Genomic DNA, 19,835 nt, shown 5'->3' on the forward strand with positions numbered 1-19,835 from the left:
TTTATATTTGTGAAGTGTTCAGACTTAAGACATCCAGTCTTTTAAAAATCAAAGTGTAGCCTTAAAGTTGGTCTATTATCTCGTCCTCATCAGAGCATCCTAGGAGTCAGAAGTGCATAGCTCCTTCTTTGATGTTATTTTGCCACCTTTTTTCCTGTTTTATTCCTCAGGGCCTAAAGAGTTGCTTTGATAGCCCCCCAAAATATCACATGATTATCACAGGCACGATCTAGCTCATGGTGATCAAATCCTTGAAGTTTGCTATCTGTGTTCCCTTGCAGGGCCTAATCCTAGAAGCCCCTCCCACCTTGCAAGGGAAAGTTTATGATCATAAAAAATAGAATATAATTTCATATTAGTCAGCATTTCCATAGGTAATTATGTGTTCCTGCTATGGGCAAATTGGTTTCTGTCTCTACCAGATAAGCCCAAAGCAGTGCTGTCCTTACTAACTGAACCACTTCCCTATATAACATATTTCTGAGTATTTACTATGTACAACACACTTCACTAAGTGATCTGGGGAACACCAAGATGAATACAACCTTGCCCTCAAAAATCTTCAACTAGCAGGGAAGGCACACAGGTAAGAACAATTGAGCAAAGGATTAGATCCTATAAAAGAATTACAGGTAATAAGCATTGGGCACTTGGAGGAAGGGATAGTTATTTCTGATGGGAGTTAGGGCAACTTATGTGAAGAAAGTAATAGTTGATCTCAAGCTTGAAAAATAGGTAGTATTTGAATAGATAGAATGTTTTTCCCCTTATGAGGCCAAGAGAACTAGATGAACAAAGGCGCTTGAAAATCGGATCAAGGAAGGCAGGTTTTCTGGTCCTGACGGAGCATAGCGTATGGAGGTTGTGATGAAATACGAGGTTGGCAAACCTTCAATACCATGTCGAAGAAAATACCAGCACTGTAGTTTGGTTAGTACCTGATCCATTCCTAAATTTCAGCAAGTGTAGGGTTTTGACCAGACCAATGCTCCTAACAGCCCTTCCTAAATTTCAGTAAATAAGGCTGATATCCTGGCCCTCATCTGGGAAGACAGGGTGGCTTGTGCATGACTGGCATGTTGGGTAGTGACTCAGAATCAGTGAGCAGGCTTAGCTTTAGAGAAGAGGTTGCCTGGTAGACTGAGGTCCTTAAATGCAATTGCTACAGTGTTGCAATTTCTGTCCATCTACTGACAACTACATACTTCACATAAACACACATGTACCACATGCACATTACAGTTTTGTGATATATCCTCTGTCAAAGTTTTCTTCTGCTGCTTTTTTTTGGCCATGCCACGCGGGACCTTAGTTCCCTGACGAGGGATGAAACCCACAGCCCAGCAGTGGAAGTGCAGAGTCTTAAATCACTGGACCACCAGCAAAGTCCCATCGTCTGCTACTTCTTAACTCTAGTATTTGGAGTTTGGTGTCAGATTTCATCTATATCAAATTGTTTTTCGCTGGGAGTGATTGACCCTGGTCCTGTATCCTAGTTGCAGAGCCAGAGGAGGAAATCCTGTTTTTTCAGAAAGCTCTCACACACCAGATGTGCTACATGCTATCTATGTTCCTGGTTTGATGGAGCACAAGGGTAGTTTTCTTTAAGACTACCTCTCCAGATAGCCTTTGAATTTCTAATTCCTTGAAGAGTCAGATGCCTTATTCCCCTCATAAATCTCATGTTTAAGTGACCTTCTGAAGTGGCTTTTTTCTTTTTTTTTTTTTCTTGTACTCACAACATGAAGCTCAGAGCTTCAGCTAGCAGGGGCAGAACCAGCTCCCTTTTGATAAATAAAGCCATGGTAACAGCACTTGAAGTTGATTCATTATGCAAGTACTTGGGAAAATAAGCTGGTTCATAAGGAACTGGCTCTTAGCTCATTAAGAAATAAGAATAAGATGTGTGCCTATTAGCCGATGTAAGTGCACATAGATTTTTAATACCATGTTCTGAGTTGAGAAACCTTTCTTCCCCCTGTCAGAGATCCATCCTTCGAAGAAACCTAATGTAATTCGATCTACACCAAGCCTACAAACCCCAGCTACCAAGCGGATGCTAACCACCCCGAATCACACGTCTCTGAGCATTTTGGGGAAAAGAAACTACAGTCATCACAATGGCCTGGATGGTATGTAAGCCCAGGAATTCTGGGGGCTGATCCCGTAGGCAGGGCTTCTCTGCCCTTGCCTGCTCCCTGCGAGTGTTGTCTGCCACATCCAGGAATGTGTAACAAACAGGTTCTTCTACGCCCTGATTGAACTGTGTGGGAAGGGGGATATGAGGGAAGGCTGCCATGGGCCACAGGGAAGACATGTTGCCAAGTGACATTTCTCCATCTCCTCAGAAGGGACCTTTCGGTTCACATTTCCTGTTAGGAGGCTTGTTTGAAAATGAAGTCTGTATTTAGCAGCTGCCTCTTCTGGGTGATAATGCTTTTGCTGTGATGCACACTCACTGCTCATTTATGTTTTCTTGAGCAGAAGGGATTATTTCGCCTTACGTCTGAGACAGCAGTGCTGTCTGGGGGTTCTTCAGTGTTCTGTGGATCATTTTAAATTTGGCATTTGTCCCTGACTTCCTTCACCTTATAAATGTTCTTAATTGCTCAAGAGTACTACAAGTCATGAAAAGAATTGCATGGTTGATGTCTTAAATACGGAGATGATAATTTGTTTGAAATGGAAAAACAGAGATATCACCTCTTATGCAAAGTGCTTCTCTTGGGCTTGGCCGTATAATGGCTCTTCAGGTGGAACTGAATTATCTTCCCATTCAGACTATAAACACAAGTGTAACAAATCATCCAGGCAGTATATATTGTTGATTTCAATATTCAATATTGATTTCAACTCCTGGAGTTTGAAGATGTCTTGATTGTTTAAATGTTGGCATTTATTTATGAATAAAACTGTCTCCAGGCTTTTCATGCCTTGTGGGACTCTAAATTCCTTCATTGACAGTAAATTATTTATAACGAGGCCCTAGAGCAAGGATGTGGAATAGACCTTCTAGTAATAATTTCCCATGGTTATTTTCCTTCAGTATGACTTTTGATAGTTATGGTGATGTCAAAATGAATAAAAAATTGAGGGTGAAGAGTTTAGTTTGCATTTATAGGATATCAATGTGTTGTAGATTTAATTCTCCTCTCTAGGTCTTATTTTTCTTAATCACTTTCATTTATTCAACCAACGTTTATTGAGCACCCACCAAGTTCCAGGCACTGTGCTTTCAAGAATTTAGCTACACGGTAGTTTTGCAGAAATACTTCCTTGCTAATGAGAACATTGGCCATCCTTGCCTCAATATGCCTGATGTCTAGTCAGAAGAAGTCCAAGGAAGGATTGTGTCCAACTGTGGAGATTGGATTTCTTTCCAGCTTTTCCTTGCCCACAGCGTGGGACCTTTAGGTTCAGACTTAAATGGAATAAAGAATCTTTCTTTTCCATCTTATCACCTCCCTGGACTGTCTAGGTATGTAGTCCTACTGCAGAAAGTAAGTTCTGGTTTATTTGATATTTATATATTCTTTATGGTAAAAAGACTCTCGCTGTGACTGATGCTGGAACAGCAGCTTTCTACTATCTTTCTCCACTCACACCCCATGGTCATGGTCATTCTGGGCCCCAGTCCTACTCTTGCATTGCAGCTCCTTTTGTTCTTTCCTTGTATCACAGGAACCTGTCTCTTTGGAATTTCTAAAAAATGCCATTATGTAGTGTTTCCTCGCTAGGGCTGTTTGTCCCATTTCCTTCTGAATGAATACTTTTGCGAGGTCATTGCTTCTCTGCTGTGAACAGGAGGAATGGACAGGGCACACAACGAATCCCTGGTGTTATGTTGACTGAATCCTTCAGCCTTGTTGAGGAACAAACACTTGTCTCATTTTCTGAAGAGACCTAGATGTTACACTTTTTTCAAAACCCATTTGTCTTTGCTCCCCTGTCATGGTACAGAGAGGAAGACTGATGACATGTGCCTTACCTGCATTATCTCATCTGATTCCGTTGACAGAAGGTTTCAGGTCAGGGGACTTAACTGTTTTGCATAACATGGTATCTCTACTGCCTGGCACAGTGCCTGGAACTTGGGGGGTGCTCAGTAAATGTTAGTTGAATAAATGAAAGTGATTAAGAAAAATGAGACCCAGAAAGGTGAATTAACTCTTCCAGAGTTACCAAGTACTCCGTAAATGGGTTGGGGTTCCCATCCAGGTGTGACTGATTTCAGAGTCTGCTCTTTTTTTTTTTTTTTTTAATTTATTTATTTTTGACTGTGTTGGGTCTTCATTTCTGTGCAAGGGCTTCCTCTAGTTGCAGCGAGCAGGGGCCACTCTTCATCGCGGTGCACGGGCCTCTCACTGTCGCAGCCTCTCTTGTTGCGGAGCACAAGCTCCAGACACGCAGGCTCAGTAGTTGTGGCTCACAGGCCTAGTTGCTCCGTGGCATGTGGGATCTTCCCAGACCAGGGCTCGAACCTGTGTCCCCTGCATTGGCAGGCAGATTCTCAACCACTGCGCCACCAGGGAAGCCCCAGAGTCTGCTCTTTTAACCACTGTTATAAATGAAGTTGAGGCTCTCAAACGTGCTGTATCAGTCAGCAAGGTAGAAGCTGCATAAGTTATTTTAACAGCTCTTGTAATATCAGAAATCAATATGACAGATATTGAAGGACAGAATAGGTAAATGGGGAGCATGGGCTGGGGGACAGGAAACAGCCACCATCACTAGAGCTGTGAGAGCAAAAGGGACAAGTTGGGGTTTTCACAGCTAGAAGCCCAAGGAGCTGGAACTCAGACCCTTGAGGAAAGGGCGCTGCTCTGTCGGTGCTGGCATCACTCAGAAAGTGTGATGCGGCTGCTTCTGGGAGTGTGAAGACAAGCTGGGGACCGACACACACTGCTGCTGCTCCTGGGGCGATGCTGGCAGGAGCAGGAAGGAGCAAGCCTCTTGCCTTGTAGGTGCCCTCGGGCACCCCCTGCTGGTGCAACAGGGATCTGGATGGCCGACCTGAAATGGATTTACGGAGTCCCAACCCCACCCAGAATTGCAAAGCTGAGTTTAAGTGGATGGACGTGGAGCTGAGAGGCAAAAGTGGAACAGAAACACATATTTTAGAAAATGTCCCCATTTTTGTATTCCCTGTGGACCTTTTCCTTGGGATAATTCATCTGTTTCTTGTTTCCTCAGGATATAAGATCCTGACTAACGTGAGTTTCCAAGGTGAACTCAAAGTACTAGAAAAAAATGTTAGGCTAATAGTGAGTTTTCATGGGAGAGTTAATACCATTATACACTGGAATTGATAGGTACAAATTCATGGAAGAGCTTTGCCCTGTGTGATCCAATAATAAAATCAGTTAGCACTGCTGTAATTATCAGCATGTCAGACAGATGAGAACACCGGACAGGATGTTGGTGGGCAGAACTAATCTAACTGGAAGCAAAGCCTGATTGTACTGAAATATCCAGGTCTCTCAGCTCTAGGGCTTCCTGTCCCCTTAGCAGCTTGCCCCCTTTGCTCAGCCTCCACCCTCAGTTGGAGGTTCTTCATAATGGGAAGAGAGTCTCTGGATTTCTGCTGGTAGAAAGGATTTTACCTGACATTTAAAAAAAAAAAAAAGATGGGCAGCTCCTTCTTATCTTCTGAAAGTCACTGTCTTTCACCTGGCCCTGGCCCTGGTCCTTTAAAGGCCCTGGTATGACTGGGGGCTGGAAGTCAGGACTCTGTGTCCTCTTAACCTGTGGCACCCAGCCACACACAGGCCTCTGTGAATGGAGCTTAAATTCCAAGGGTAAAAAACAAAACCTGCATACATAAGAAGCCTCATTTTTTGGAGTCAGTGCAGACTTCCCCAGATCCGAATCAGTCCCCCTACTTTCAGCCTTTCCTGTCAGGCTGTAGGTCCAGTGGTGTGCCACATGCTTTCCAAATCCTGTCTCCTCTTCTGACTTACAGATGCTTTGATGACATTCCTAATGCCAGCCAACCAAGTATCTACCACATTTGGCTGACTTTGGCTAACACCAGGTGGCTGTGAAGAGAGAAGGCCCTGAGATCAGTGGGGATAGAAGAGGCATTACTTTCCATGTCTGAGAGCCCAAAAGGGAGGGCAGCAGGGGAGATGGAATTTGTCTGTGCCATGGAAAAAAGCACATCTGACTGTTCAGAGTCAGAGGGGATTAATTGCTGGCTTCTCTGATTATTTCCTATGTGGCTTTGGGTAAATCACTTGGTTTCCTTAACCTTTTTTTTTTTTTCCCCTCTTCTGTAAAGTACAGATTTCATTTGCCTTAACGGTGTTGTTATAATGATTAAAAATTTTCACCTGCTTTACACCACTTGATCTTCCAAACACTTTATGAGGTAGGTGTTATAACCTGCATTTTTTTTTTTTTTTTTTTTTTTTTTTTGATGTTGGGGGTAGGAGTTTATTAATTAATTTATTTATTTTTGCTGTGTTGGGTCTTCATTTTTGTGCGAGGGCTTTCTCTAGTTGTGGCAAGCGGGGGCCACTCTTCATCGCCGTGTGCGGGCCTCTCACTATCGCAGCCTCTCTTGTTGTGGAGCACAGGCTCCAGACGCGCAGGCTCAGTAGTTGTGGCTCACGGGCCTAGTTGCTCCGCAGCATGTGGGATCTTCCCAGACCAGGGCTCGAACCCGTGTCCCCTGCATTAGCAGGCAGATTCTCAACCACTGCGCCACCAGGGAAGCCCTAACCTGCATTTTAATAATGAAAAAATCTGAAGCTCAAAGAGATGAAGGGATTTGCCCAAAGTCACACTGCTAGCAAGTAGCAGAGATGAGATATAAACTCCAAGTCTAAGGTTGTTTCCACTGGGTAAATAAGTATCCCTGATCTGTGTGTTGAGTACAGCATGTACCTGGGAGGTGTTTCTGCGTATCGGAGATGGGTTTGTGTCTGCAAATATAGAGAGGAAGGTAGAGCAACTTTTCTTTGCTCAGACTGCGAAGTGTAAGCCATTATTGTCTAATCAAAGCCGTCACCTCCATCTCCTGCCTCTGTGAAGCTCCTCTGCCCATATCGTACCCCCCTCCTTTTACTGGAACTTAGGGGATAGGAGCTATATTAGTGTCAGAGAGAGGGGAGAAAAAAGAAATAGAGAAAAGCCACAATCACTTAAAGGTGAGATGTGTTTCAATTAAATTATATGATATTCCCAGCATTGACTCTGACACATAGTAGGTGTTCATTAAGTGTTAAGATTCCATCCCCTCCTTTAAAGAAGAACTATTGTTAATGTTCTATTTTGAAAATTGTTACAATATCAACCAAAGTTTTTTTAGTCATATGTGAATTGTATATAAATAAAATGTCAATACTTTCCTTATAATTACATTGATTTCTTGCCTAAAGGTATGATTCTCAAAAAAATGACTCTTGGATTTGCTTGAAGGTAAATCGGTATGTTCCAATGTATATTTGCACATAAAAGGGGACAGTATCTATAAAGAAAAATTGCCCTTAAGTTATTTAGAAGAGTATTAAAGACAAAATTAGGTTTATAAAGAGGGCTCATTCAGCTTCCTGTAGGTTCCTGTGATTAGAGACCCTATGGCAAAGGGGATGGAACACCATCCACCTGAGGCAGCGAAATCTTTTTCAGAGTGAAGCCTGGGTCAGAAAAGACTCCAGAGATGAGAGGGGCAGAGGGGCTGTACAGGCATCTCTCACCCTGTCCCGACCCCCTAAGGAGATGCCTGGGATCCCCTCCCCCCCCCCGCTGTCAAGATGCTTGAGGTTTGGTCAATCAGCAGATCTTCCATCGCACTGCACAGGGACGAGGGGACTTCCTGCTATGTCTCCATCTTTATCAAATGGGGACCCTTGAGAATAGCTTCTGCTGTGTAGTGATAACAGACAAAGGGAGCATCAGCTGGGGGTGCTCTTAACCTTTCTCTGAGATGGCATGGCTTTTGTTCCAAGGGTACTGCTGAAGCAGGACTCAGAGTGTCAGGAAAACCAAAGGAACAGGCTCAGAAGAGAGGTGAGTTTTCAGTGGGACAGAGTCAGGTCATCTGAGCGAGGAAGTTGATGAATTGTACAATAAACTTCTTTTTAATCTGCTCTCCTCTGGCTTATTTCCCCTGCGGTATGTGAGTATACTGCAGGTCGTTATTTTTCTTATTTGTTTTCTGCATTGAGTAACATCATCTCTCAATGTCTTTATACCATGAAGAGGGTATCTAATGTGGATGCCTCTAAGTATAATATTATGATCTGGTGTGTGAAGACTGTCCTTTTGATGACTTGTTTCTGAAATAGTGATTCAGCAGCTCCAACTGTTTGTTTCCCACCCTGGGAAATGGGTGGTGGTGAGGGCCATTGTACCAGTGAGAGAGCTCTGGGAATGCATCTGCTGTCTTCACAAATCCCAATAAAAATAGACTGCCAGGAGCGGCTGACGGTGCTTCTCGGCCTGCTTCGGCCCAGGCTGCCTTCTGTCAAAATTTTTATGTCATTTCAGAAGACTAAACCATTTTTTATGGAAGAACATTGAGTGCCCCTGAACTCACCTCTGGTCTCCTGTCCCAAGGTATAATGTTATAACCTGATTAAATATATCAAAGTACCTTGGAGTTTTGTTTTTTTTAATAAATTTATTTATTGATTATTTTTTTTTTATTTTTGGCTGTGTTGGGCCTTTGTTGCTGCACGCGGGCTTTCTCTAGTTGCGGTGAGCGGGGGCTCCTCTTCGTTGCGGTGCGTGGGCTTCTCATTGCGGTGGCTTCTCTTGTTGTGGAGCACGGGCTCTAGGCACGCGGGCTTCAGTAGTTGTGGCACACAGGCTTAGTTGCTCCGCGGCATGTGGGAGCTTCCCGGACCAGGGCTCGAACCCATGTCCCCTGCATTGGCAGGCAGATGCTTAACCACTGCGCCACCAGGGAAAGCCCCTTTCAAGTTTTTTTCAGTTTTTATAATGGATCATTATGGCCCAGAGTTTGTTGAATGTGAAGCAATTATAGAAGCTTATCTAATGTCTCTGGAGAGTTTAAGGACTGCTGAAGCGTCTTCTGAGGGCAGTGGATGTTCTCTCACACTGTGAAGCCATAGGAGCGGGGGTTGTGGAGGAAGACAGGCCCAAGTACCTTAGGTGTGAATAATCAACACCTTGGTGTTTTGACACATTCTGGAAGGATGCCAAATTGGCCACCCCTGGGACCATTGCTGGGTTTACTAATAAATATCACAGTTTCTTCCAGGGAATAGTCTTGTCCTGACCCCTGAGGAAAATGCTAGTGTGTGAGCCTGTAAGAGGTCTAGGTTTGAGACCCTCTCAGCAATAGGGAGGCCTTAGAAGAGTGACTGAAGTCCGTGGTAGTTATGCAAGGGCCGTCAACTGTGAGAGCCAGCCCTGGCCTCCTCAATAAGTGTCTCTGTTTACCTGCAAGGGTCATTACAGGAAACCTTTTTAACCAACCTATCCCTGTGTATTCCCATTCTCAGCGACGTAGAAGGTGAACCTCTGAGAAAGAAAGTGAACCTCTGACTTGATAGCTGGGTCCCAATTTTGGCAGGAAGGGTAGATGCTTGGGAAAGGAAAGGGAAGACAGCAGAGGGAGGGAATTGGGTCCCTGAGAAACAGTTCTTCCTCAGCAGAGGTTTGACTCATTCATCCAAAGAGCAGGCACAAATGTCTGAGAAAGCTATTGGGACATCAGTATTAGATCTTGATGCCCCAGGGAAATAAAGACCAACTCCAGAAACCAATTGATTTAGGCATCTCCCTACACAGTCTCTTTATTTTTTATTTATTTTATTTTATTTTTAAAATAAATTTATTTATTTTCGGCTGCGTTGTGTCTTTGTTGCTGCGCATGGGCTTTCTCTAGTTGTGGTGAGCGGGGGCTACTCTTCCGTGCGGTGAGGGGGCTTCTCATCGCGGTGGCTTCTCTCATTGCAGAGCATAGGCTGTAGGCGCGCGGGCTTCAGTAGTTGTGGTTCGCAGGCTCTAGAGCGCAGGCTCAGTAGTTGTGGCACACGGGCTTATTAGTTGGTCTGTGGCATGTGGGATCTTCCCCAGCCAGGGCTTGAACCTGTGTCCCCTGCATTGGCAGGCGGATTCTTTTTTTTTTTTTGGCTGCGTTGGGTCTTCGTTGCTGCGCTCAGACTTTTCTAGTCACAGCGAGCAGGGTCTAGTACTCTTCTTTGCGGTGTGCAGGCTTCTCATTGCGGTGACTTCTCTTGTTGCAGAGCATGGGCTCTCGGGCGCACGGGCTCAGTAGGCTCGCGGGCTCCAGAGCACAGGCTCAGTAGTTCTGGCGCACAGGCTTAGTTGCTCTGCAGCATGTGGGGCCTTCCCGGACCAGGGCTTGAACCCGTGTTCCCTGCATTGGCTGACAGATTCTTAACCACTGCGCCAGCAGGGAAGTCCCTGCAGGTGGATTCTTAATCATTGCGCCACCAGGGAAGTCCCAAAACCTGGACATTTTATGATTCTGCATCACTGAAGGTAATCTGAGGTATTGGATGACAGCAGTGACTTAAATCTGCTGGGGACTTTTTCCTCCAGTGCTCTTCAGATCATCTGGGATGAAGACTTTGCGAGCTTTCTTAATCACGGGCTGTGGCTTCAGTTCGTCCTCAGAGAACTTGGGTTTGCGAGGGTCAAACATTTCCTGCCCGGGGATGCTGGAGAGGGCAAGGTCGGCTGGGTCTGGCTCATAGCCCACCGGGACCTGGATAGTGTCAGGGTCAATGGGGCTTGGAGTACTGCGGTTGGCTGGCAACAGCTGGTCTGGTCTGATGGGGCTTTGCATGCAGTTTGGGGATGGGATGCCAGAGTGAATGGGTGCAGAGGTCCGACTGCTGAGGTCCATGACGGAGGGGGCAGCTGAGGAAGCCGACTGCGGCCCAGGAGGGTGAGGGCTGTGGTCATGCTGAGATGGGCCGGGGGGAATGCCATTTTCCGACAAAAACTCCTCCAGGTCCATGTATTCCACCTGGAAAGTATCTCCGTCATAGGGAAGGGTTTTGTCCCATAAGGTGGGTCCCAAGAATGCTGACTGGGGGACCGTCGGGCTCTTACTCTCATCATCCAGCTTCTTTTCCTTTATCTTTACTAAATGCGTCTTCGTGAAGGGGGAGCTTCAGCGGGTTCTCCAGCAAGGACCCGAGCACGCCGTAGGGAGGGTGGGATAAAGGTGGGATTCAGTGGGAGTGGTCGGGACATTTTCTCCATCTCTATGCACTCAATTTTTTTTTTCTTAAAAAAACCCCAAAAAAAAAAAAAAAAAAAAACCCCACCCCACCCTCCCCCCAGAATGTTGCTGAGCTTCTTCCTCCGTCCTTTGCCAAAAGTTCTCGCTTTCAAGGCGGTGGAGACAAGGGAGGAAAAAAAAATTACCTATGTCTTTATAAATACATGTGCATAAAAATATAAATATATCTGCATAAAAACAAAAAACTTTCAGGTTCCCAGTGCAGTCCCCAGGGAGCGCGCCAAGTGCCCGTGGGCTCCTCCACGACGTACAGGATGCTCTCACTTGCCTCGAACCCCTCGTCTTGTAAAATGTTCAAAATTGCGAAAAGGAAAGAAAAAAGACGCAGACGGCTGCAGAGGGCGGAAGACACTGCACCAACCAGCCGCATCGGGCCCTCCCACCCCTCCCCCTCCCACTCCACCCCCCTCCCCCTCCCACTGCTCCCCCGGCCCCCGCCGCCCACAGTCTCTTTAGATCCCAGTAAAGAAGTGAGCAGAAGTCTTCCGAATCTGCAGAGCCCCAGGGGCAATGAAAATGGAAGGATTTGTCACAGCCTAGTTGATCTGGAGACTCCCACTGGGTTTATTTTAAGCTTCCCAACCTTGCTCATTATTTTCCTTCAGTGTTTCCTGTTTTCCCTTCCAGATGACTGAGCACTCTTTAAGCTCAGAAAACATGAGTTATAATTTATGCGTGTTCCTCCCTCAACCAAATATTTATTTTTATCAGCGACTATTTACATATCCATGAATATGAAAAGTAATTAATGTAAAACTGAAGAGCAAGCTTGAAGGCAGCTTTGTTATTAGATGGAGCTTCCTAAGAAGATATCTGAGAAGACCCTTTCCGTGATGGTCTGATTGCAGCGGCACTGAGCGCCTACAGGAACCCCTCTGGGGCAGTCAGTGAGCTAGGCCAAGAGCAAGTCCTGGGGAAATAGGGCTGATTACATTTAAGGCATCTGGGACCAGACAGCAGAAAAAAGGAGCAAAATGTTGGGCCTCCTGCATTGCTCTTCTGATTTTCTTCTTGTTTCTCTCCAGTTTTCTTTCCCTGCAGCTTTTTTCTCTACTTTCTGGAGAGTACTACTTTACTCAACTTTATATTCAAACCAGATTTGTCTAATTTCTCCCTTTAATTCTGCCAATTTTTACTTCATGTAATTTTGAAATTCTGTTATTGAGTATATAGTTAGAATTTTTATGTCTTTTTGACCTTTTTATCACTATGAAATGATCCTTTTTATTTCTGTTAAATTCATCTATTTTGTCTGATATTAATATGAACACACCAGTTTTCTTTTTCTCCTGTTTTTAGTCTTTTTTTTTTTAAGGTTTAAAAATAGCCTTTTATTTTTCACATACACAGACACACACAGACATACACACACGTACATGTATGTATGCATGCATTTTTTTATGGAGAGAAAAGTTTACATTTTATTTTAGAACTGAGTCTGAAAATACATAATTACTAGAATTCCCTTTTTATGCTGCTTCTCATATATAATTTGGAAAACAATAAGATTTTTTTAGAAAGTTTTATTGGATTATAGTTGATTTACAATATTGTGTTAGTTTCAGTTGTACAGCAAAGTAAATCTGTTATACATATATATATATATATATATATATCCATTCTTTTTAGATTGTTTTCCCATATAGACCATTACAGAGTATTAAGTAAAGTTCCCTGTGCTATACAGCAGGTTCTTACAAGTTATCTGTTTTATATATAGTATTGTGTATATGTCAGTCCCAATCTGTTTTTAGTTTTTGTTTTTTGTTTTTTTTGCGGTACGCGGGCCTCTCACTGTCGTGGCCTCTCCCACTGCGGAGCACAGGCTCCGGACGCGCAGGCTCAGCAGCCATGGCTCACGGGCCCAGCCGCTCCATGGCATGTGGGATCTTCCCGGACCGGAGCACGAACCCGCGTCCCCTGCATCGGCAGGCGGACCCTCAACCACTGCGCCACCAGGGAAGCCCTGTCTTTAGTTTTATAAATGAATTTTTCTATTTTTATTAAACTCAAAATAAAATGATTCTTTTCACATCTCTAAAGCCAGCACATGTTGTTCCAGCACAGATTTTAAAAACCCTATAAAGCTATTTTTTAATAGTATACTGTTTGTGTTTTGTGGAGACTGTATCTTTCCTTACTTCTTTGAGGATATCAATGATAGTGTTTTTCATTTCTTGAGTTTTCTTCTCCATGAATAATCTATGTCTTCCAATTTGTGTTCTTTTTGTTTGTTTTGGTCTCTAATATTTGTGTTAGAGGTTTCTTCCTGATGACCTTTGGTTCTGTAAGAATGTTTCAGAGTAGGAGACTAAAATAAGATGAAAGCTCTGTGCTTGAGCCTACAGTGCACTTCACAGTATGGTGATCAGGCCGAGCTGTTTGTTGGGTGGCCCAAATGCCAATATCTTCAGGTCTTTTTCTACAGACTGGTCAAGTTTCCCAGAGAAGATTCTTCCCATCTATCTGAGTCCATTCAGGCTGCTGTAACAAAATACTGCAGTGGGTGGCTTATAAACAACAGGAATTTGTCACAGTTCTAGAGGCAGGGAAGTCTAAGATCAGGGTGCCAGCATGGTTGGGTTCTGGCGAAGGCCCTGTTCCAGGTTGCAGACTGCCATCTTCTTGCTGTGTCATCACATGATGAAAGGAGCTAGGGAACATGTGGGGTCTCTTTTATAAGAGCATTAATCCCATTCATGAGGGTTATACCCTCATGACCTCAGCACTTCCCAAAGGCTCTACCTTCTCATACCATCATATTGGGCATTAGGATTTCAACATAGGAATTTTGTGGGACACAGACATTCAGACCACAGCGCAGTCTCTTTTCCAGAGAATAAAGTTTTGGCTATCTGCTTTCTGGGAACTCAAGGGGAAGAAGGCTGGCAGCCTCACCATTCAGTAGGCATATGTTCACTTGATCCCTCAGTTTGGGGATTGGTAGCTCTGCCCTCAGCTGCACTTGGTGCCTTGTGTCCCTTAGGCCTGAGACCCTCTGTTTGGTCCTCTTTAGAGAATAAACATCCAGACTTATGGGAGGTGGGCAGTTGCCTAGGGGTATGGAGTCAGGAGAGCTTCTCAAACAGCCTTCAACTAACCCTTACTGCAGTCTCCCTCCCCCCACTTCCAGAGGTGTCTGGTGTCAGTTCCTTTGTATAAACTGGGTTCTCAGGTTTTCACACTGCCAGTTTCAGCCTTGGAATTCTTGAGTACATAGTCTGTTGTCACTTGTTTATCTGCTTTCTGGGCTCCAAAATCCTGATAATGGTTTCTCCTCTGGGTTTTAGAAGGAAGGGAAATTAACTCAGACACCAGTAGCTGGAAACCTTAAAAAAGGTTGTTGCCATTGCATCCGTTGGTTAGAGTGCAGAATCTCCAAGTCCATGGACTTTATGTACTTCTGAATAGTCAAACCAAAAGGGAGAATTTTGTAAAAAAAAAAAAAAAAGTGCCTATGAATCAGGGTTAGTATAGACCAAAGTAGCATATGTAGGTTGATACATTTGAGAATTTATAAGCATAAAGGGAAATGATTTGGGCTACATCATCTAGGAAGGAGACCTGAGAATGGGTATAGATCTTTTCCTGGGGCCCTCTGCCATGCTGGGGGCCTATGTATCTGGGACCCTGCACGTGGCTCTGGTTCCTTGCTTCAAGGAAGCACAGTGGGGCTGAGGAAGCTTTGAGCAGGGAGACATGAAGCGGTACAAGGGCAGGTGGTAAGCACTGGGGTTCTTCAGCCCAGAATGCAAAGAGGTGACATATTTCAACTTAAAACCATGGCCAGTGTGGAGAAGGCAGGTGTGATGCCAGATCCTGAGCTGCTGGGAGGAGAGGGTTGCTTTTGAACCTGGCGCAGGTAAGTTTAGCACAGATAGAAGAAAGCATAATTTACCATGGCAGGTCAGAAACTTGGAAAGCTATTTACAAGCGACTCTTCTGGCAGATGGCTTAATTCCATAGGGGGTGGACAAAAAGAGAGGCTTCTGAGAGATACTGGAGATACCGACACACACATAACCCTTAATTTAGACACTGAAGAGGGCAGTATGCTCTTACTGGGTTGGATGGAGAATGGGGCGGCTTGGAGTAGTAGGAAAAACTTTACCTGAATTAAGAAGATCTGCGTTCAAATCCTGACTCCTCAACTTACTCGCCCTGTGACCTTGAGCAATTTCCTAACCTTTCTGACTCACAAGGTTCTGGTGAAAGTTAAATAAGGCAGTTCCGTAACCTATCAATAAAGCAAGTTAGCCCAGTCCTGAACTGAATTGTCTGGGTTTTAATTTAACACGTATGTGCTGAGCCCTATCAAATACCAGGCTGTGTGCATATATCTCCCCTATTCTAGAAAGGCTCATGAAGTGAAGGCGCAGCTCTGCTCTATCCTGCAGACCTTCCTCAGGATGGCGGGAGGCTGTGAAGGTGAGCGTCCCTGTGTCCTAACCCTGTGTCCTCTCCTGGTTGCAGAGCGTGTGATGAGGGAGAGTATCTGAGCCCTGCCTTGGCCCGAGCAGCTGATCCCATCTCAGCAGACACCCCCCACTTCCCTCCTAGCCACTTTCCTGATAACCGAGCAGAAGTTTTCACAACATACTGTGTAACACCAGATGGTGACGTAGTTTGCCAGCACTTCTCCTTTTCATTTACTTGTTTCTCTTGAGAGTGTCTGGATGCCCAGCTCTGGGACAGGAGAGTTGAAGGTTTGGGGGCAAGTGGAGGGGGTGGGAACGACAGACACTGTGACACTGTGGGTGTTTGAGTTCACTCCCCTTCTGCAGAAAAGTATGTCCCTAGCCTCCGAGTGCCCACATCATATGATTAGTTGTGGTTACCTCAGATTGGGGTGTGCCTCCTGCAGGCCAGGTGTGTTCCCCATTTCTCAGCGTCCAGTCAGAGAGGTTCCGTGATGTTGCTCTGACACACATGTCAGCACTTGCCTGGTGTGTTGCAGCGCCTTGCCAGTAACCACTACACCTGCCCATCCAAATCCCAGCTTTAAAGGTACTTCAGTGTCATTCACATATCTTCTTGGCCTCAATTAAACTTTCCTTATGTCCACCCCTAAACAACATTGCGAGCTTCCATTTGAATCAATGCTCGACCTCCTTTCCTTGAAGGTTGTGATGGTGGTGGTGGGAGGCCTGATCCGCCCTTCCTCTCACCTTGCCTCCGCCGTGGGAACCTGTTTAACTTCGACCCTGTTTCTTTCCTTTTCCAGAATTCACATGCTGCGTGTCAGACTGAGCTATCCCTGTTTAATCCTATAATCCAAGACTTGCTACTCTGTTCTGCTGATGTTTACGGCCGTGCCACGAGGCAGCCCCCTCCCCAGAGCATTTCAGTGGGAGACCTCCACGCGCCCCATGGAGACTCGATGGGGCAGGGGAAGAGACTGCAGGAGTGTACGTCCCCAAGGCTGTGTCTCCTCATGTGAATCAGTGTCACCTTGCTTTCCTCTCAGAGACCTCGCTGCCCCAGGGGGACCTGCCTGGGGAATCGAGGGGCTCGGGGAGCCACTCCACGTCCCTGCTTCTCCGGCGCTCTGCACCCTAGGCACTGCGTCTCCTGGGGCAGTGGGGCTGCTGCGGGCTCAGAGCCGCTGCTGCCCTGCATGTGCCAGCTCAGCTCTGTCATCAGCTGTGTGGATGTGTACACGAGGGACACGGCATCTTTCTGAATGGATTTTTCTTAAGAAATGTGCCAGTGTTTATGCAGTTCATGATATTTCCCCACATCCTTGCTGTCACTGTCACTCAGCTTTGACCTCAATAGGCTTCATTCCCCATTTTTTTAATAGGGAAATTTTGTCCTTCACCCCATGCGTCCTGTATTTGACCCCCTCCCCCCCACCACCAAGGTACAGAATTACCTACGGTTCTGACAAAACATAAGAAAGTCGTCTTTGGGAAGCCTGTGCACTCTTTATGTCCTCTGTACTTTGTCTTTGGAGAGCGGTTAGCATTCTGTTCGGTTCCATGCAGCCCCAGCAAGAGCAGGTGTTAACCTGAGCTGAGTGTGGGTATCACTGTGACCAACCATCGTGTCCTGCCCTGTTCCTTCACAGCCAAAGCAGCTGGCGAGCAGCTGCAGCCAGGTCGGCCCTTCTGTGAGTCTCATTCACCCAGGTTGATTTTAAGCAGGTGGAGTCTGTGTGGCCTAGAAGGGTGAAGTGAGAGAACTGTGTCTGTGGGTGAGTCTGCGTGTATGACACCATGAGCCCCCCCGAGCCTTCCAACCCAAACATATGTGTGAGCTCGTGTGCCTAGGCCCCGGGAGACCTGCCTGCGACCTGGTTTCTACTGTCTGCGCTCGGCACTGGCCCTGCTGGCATCGCAGGCAGAGTGCTCTGCGGCTCTGTGTACACAGCCACGGGGACAGGAATAACTTAGTGCCCCATTGGCTCCCTGAGCAGGTGTGAGTCTGGCCACTCCCCTGCCTCTGTTTGCAGGTTCCGGCTGCAGGGCACAGGGTCCCAGCAGCGTGAAAGACAGCTGGAGTTTGACCTCCCAGGCATCCCTGGAGTCCTCAGCTGGGAGACAGCTGGGTGGCTGGTAGTAGGTGCCCCACACGGCCAGGTGGTTGCAGGACAGAGTGGCTCCAATTGCGTTGAACACCCCACCGCCACCCAAGCAGAGTGCGGTATCTCTAAAATGACGATGACCCTCTAGCTGCCTAGATCCTCAGAGCGTGGGTTCAGCTCAGCAGAGAGGATGTGATGTGTGATGGCTGAGGGCGACTCTCGGAGCTTGAGCTGCCTTTTCCTTTTCCAGCCTTGTGGTCATCATGGCTCCTCTTTCCAGGAGGGGTCGGTTCTCATCTTAGGCTTTGGCGGGGTGACCCTGGGGACATTCTCACCACTGCCAACTCCTGGAGCTGTTCCGGCTCTTGGCTTGGGGCCCCGTGGGTGGGCCTGTGTCAGAGGTGCTCAGTGAGCCGGGCAGGGTGGCAGGCATGGCCCTCGGGGTCCCACAGAGGAGCTCTTTCTGAAAAGACCCAGGGACAGAAGGCAACCAGCTCTCGCATCACCTGTCATGTGCCACGTTCTCCTCTAAAGAAAGAGACACGGCAAAGCTGTGTCCCTGTGCCCTGCCCTGGATTTGTTGTGCAGGTGGACAATAGAAGGTGGAATGGCTCCCTCACCCTTCCCCTTTCCTCTCCCGACCCACATGAAATGGTGACTCGTGGTTAAAGGAGCAATTGGCCGCCCGTGACTCTGCTGTCAGCTTGTTGGGGGGAGGCCCTCCTTCCCCAGGCCAGGAGATTTGGAGACCGGGGCCAGGCCGGGTCTGAAGGAAGAAGAGGGAGGCCTAGCCCGGTTCCAGTTCATGTTTAGCTGTGGGACAAGTGCAGCTCATTTTGAACCACATGAAGTTCTTCCTTCACCGTGTAGTAAAAGCCCCTGGTTCTGCAGCCCCGTCCTCCTTCAGGGAGGATGCTGAAGATCTCACACTCTCACTGCACCTCTGAAAAGTCCCCCAGCATTGAACCTCCAGGGAATGGGCGAGGGACACCAAGGAGCCTCTAGTATCTGCCTTTGCCACCTGAGCAGTTGGCGTGGAGAGGGTTTCCCAGCCACCCCCTTTCTTGGGGCCACAGTGTCACCGTTGTAGGCGTCGGTGGCGTGTCACCACTGTGAGCAGTGAGCTTGTGGGGTGACATGCAGAACCTGTCTGCACAGCTCCCAGCAGACGTGCACAGTGGTGCTGTGCGGAGCCTGGTCTGTGCTCCCTAGGACAGGGATGCAGAAGCCCGCAAGCCATCTTCTCTCTCCCCCCGTCATCGCCCGCCCCCCTGCATCCCCAAGGTGGTGCAAGGGAGGGGGACATAGCGGTTTTTAGCTTTGCCTCTCACAACTGTGCCTAGTTCCCAGCCTGGTTTCTATCAGCCTCCAGCCAGGAAAACAGAATCAGTCTATGTATTTAAAACAGGGGTTTGGGGACTTCCCTGGTGGCGCAGTGGTTAAGAATCCGCCCGCCAGTGCAGGGGACACGGGTTGGAGCCCTGGTCCGGGAAGATCCCACGTGCCGCGGAGCAACCAAGCCGGTACGCCACAACTACTGAAGCCCGCGTGCCTAGGGCCCATGCTCCGCAACAAGAGAAGCCACCGCAATGAGAAGCCCACGCACCACAACGAAGAGTAGCCCCCACTCACCGCAACTAGAGAAAGCCGGCAGGCAGCAGTAAAGACCCAACACAGCCAAAAATAAATAAAATAAATTAAAAAAAAACAAAACCAGAGGGGTTTTAATCCAGGGAATCATTTAATACAGAAACAAGAAGAGCTGAGATGCCAGACAGGGGAGTGAGGGGCAACGCGGAGATGGGGAACCACAGCTGGTAGGACAGAGGGGAGAGGCCATGTTACTGGATCTCGGGAGTCACAGCCACTGGTGGGGGCCTGGGACCACAGAGGGCCAATGTGGTGGGAGCTGGAGCCATGAAGAGGCAGGGTCCGTGCCAGAAACAGGTCCCTGCCTGGTCCCCCCAGGCAGAGAGGGAGCAGAAATAGCCTGGCTTCTCACTTCCTCGTGCTCTCCAGATTTCTGCAGCTGCCTCTTGTTAGCTAAACCCAGCTGGAAGC

General features: G+C 47.0%; 1 protein-coding gene, 1 long non-coding RNA gene and 1 pseudogene across 6 annotated transcripts in view; 1 reads left to right on the top strand and 2 right to left on the bottom strand.

Annotated features, from left to right (window-relative positions):
- The window catches only part of MTA3 (metastasis associated 1 family member 3), a 197,564-nt gene extending 180,427 nt beyond the window's left edge, over positions 1-17,137 (top strand). For 4 of the 5 annotated variants that reach the window (XM_032653367.1, XM_032653366.1, XM_032653363.1 and 1 more), the window contains exons 16-17: positions 1,986-2,132; positions 16,473-17,136. In XM_032653367.1, coding sequence (XP_032509258.1) covers positions 1,986-2,132; positions 16,473-16,498 — 173 coding nt within the window. In that variant the 3' untranslated portion in view covers positions 16,499-17,136. Of the gene's footprint in view, positions 1-1,985; positions 2,133-15,602; positions 15,677-16,472 lie in introns of all 5 variants that reach the window. The other variant, XR_004352956.1, reaches the window with a different exon arrangement.
- Positions 6,227-7,290, bottom strand: LOC116764615. The gene is made up of 2 exons (XR_004352957.1): positions 6,725-7,290; positions 6,227-6,384 (listed from the first exon to the last, which is right to left on the bottom strand). It is a non-coding gene; the product is annotated as an uncharacterized LOC116764615 (long non-coding RNA).
- LOC116764580 lies at positions 10,511-11,208 on the bottom strand (annotated as a pseudogene).
- Positions 17,138-19,835: the final 2,698 nt, after the last annotated feature.

This window comes from Phocoena sinus, chromosome 13, assembly GCF_008692025.1.
Source record: "Phocoena sinus isolate mPhoSin1 chromosome 13, mPhoSin1.pri, whole genome shotgun sequence".
In the NCBI taxonomy this organism is placed as follows: Eukaryota; Metazoa; Chordata; class Mammalia; order Artiodactyla; family Phocoenidae; genus Phocoena; species Phocoena sinus.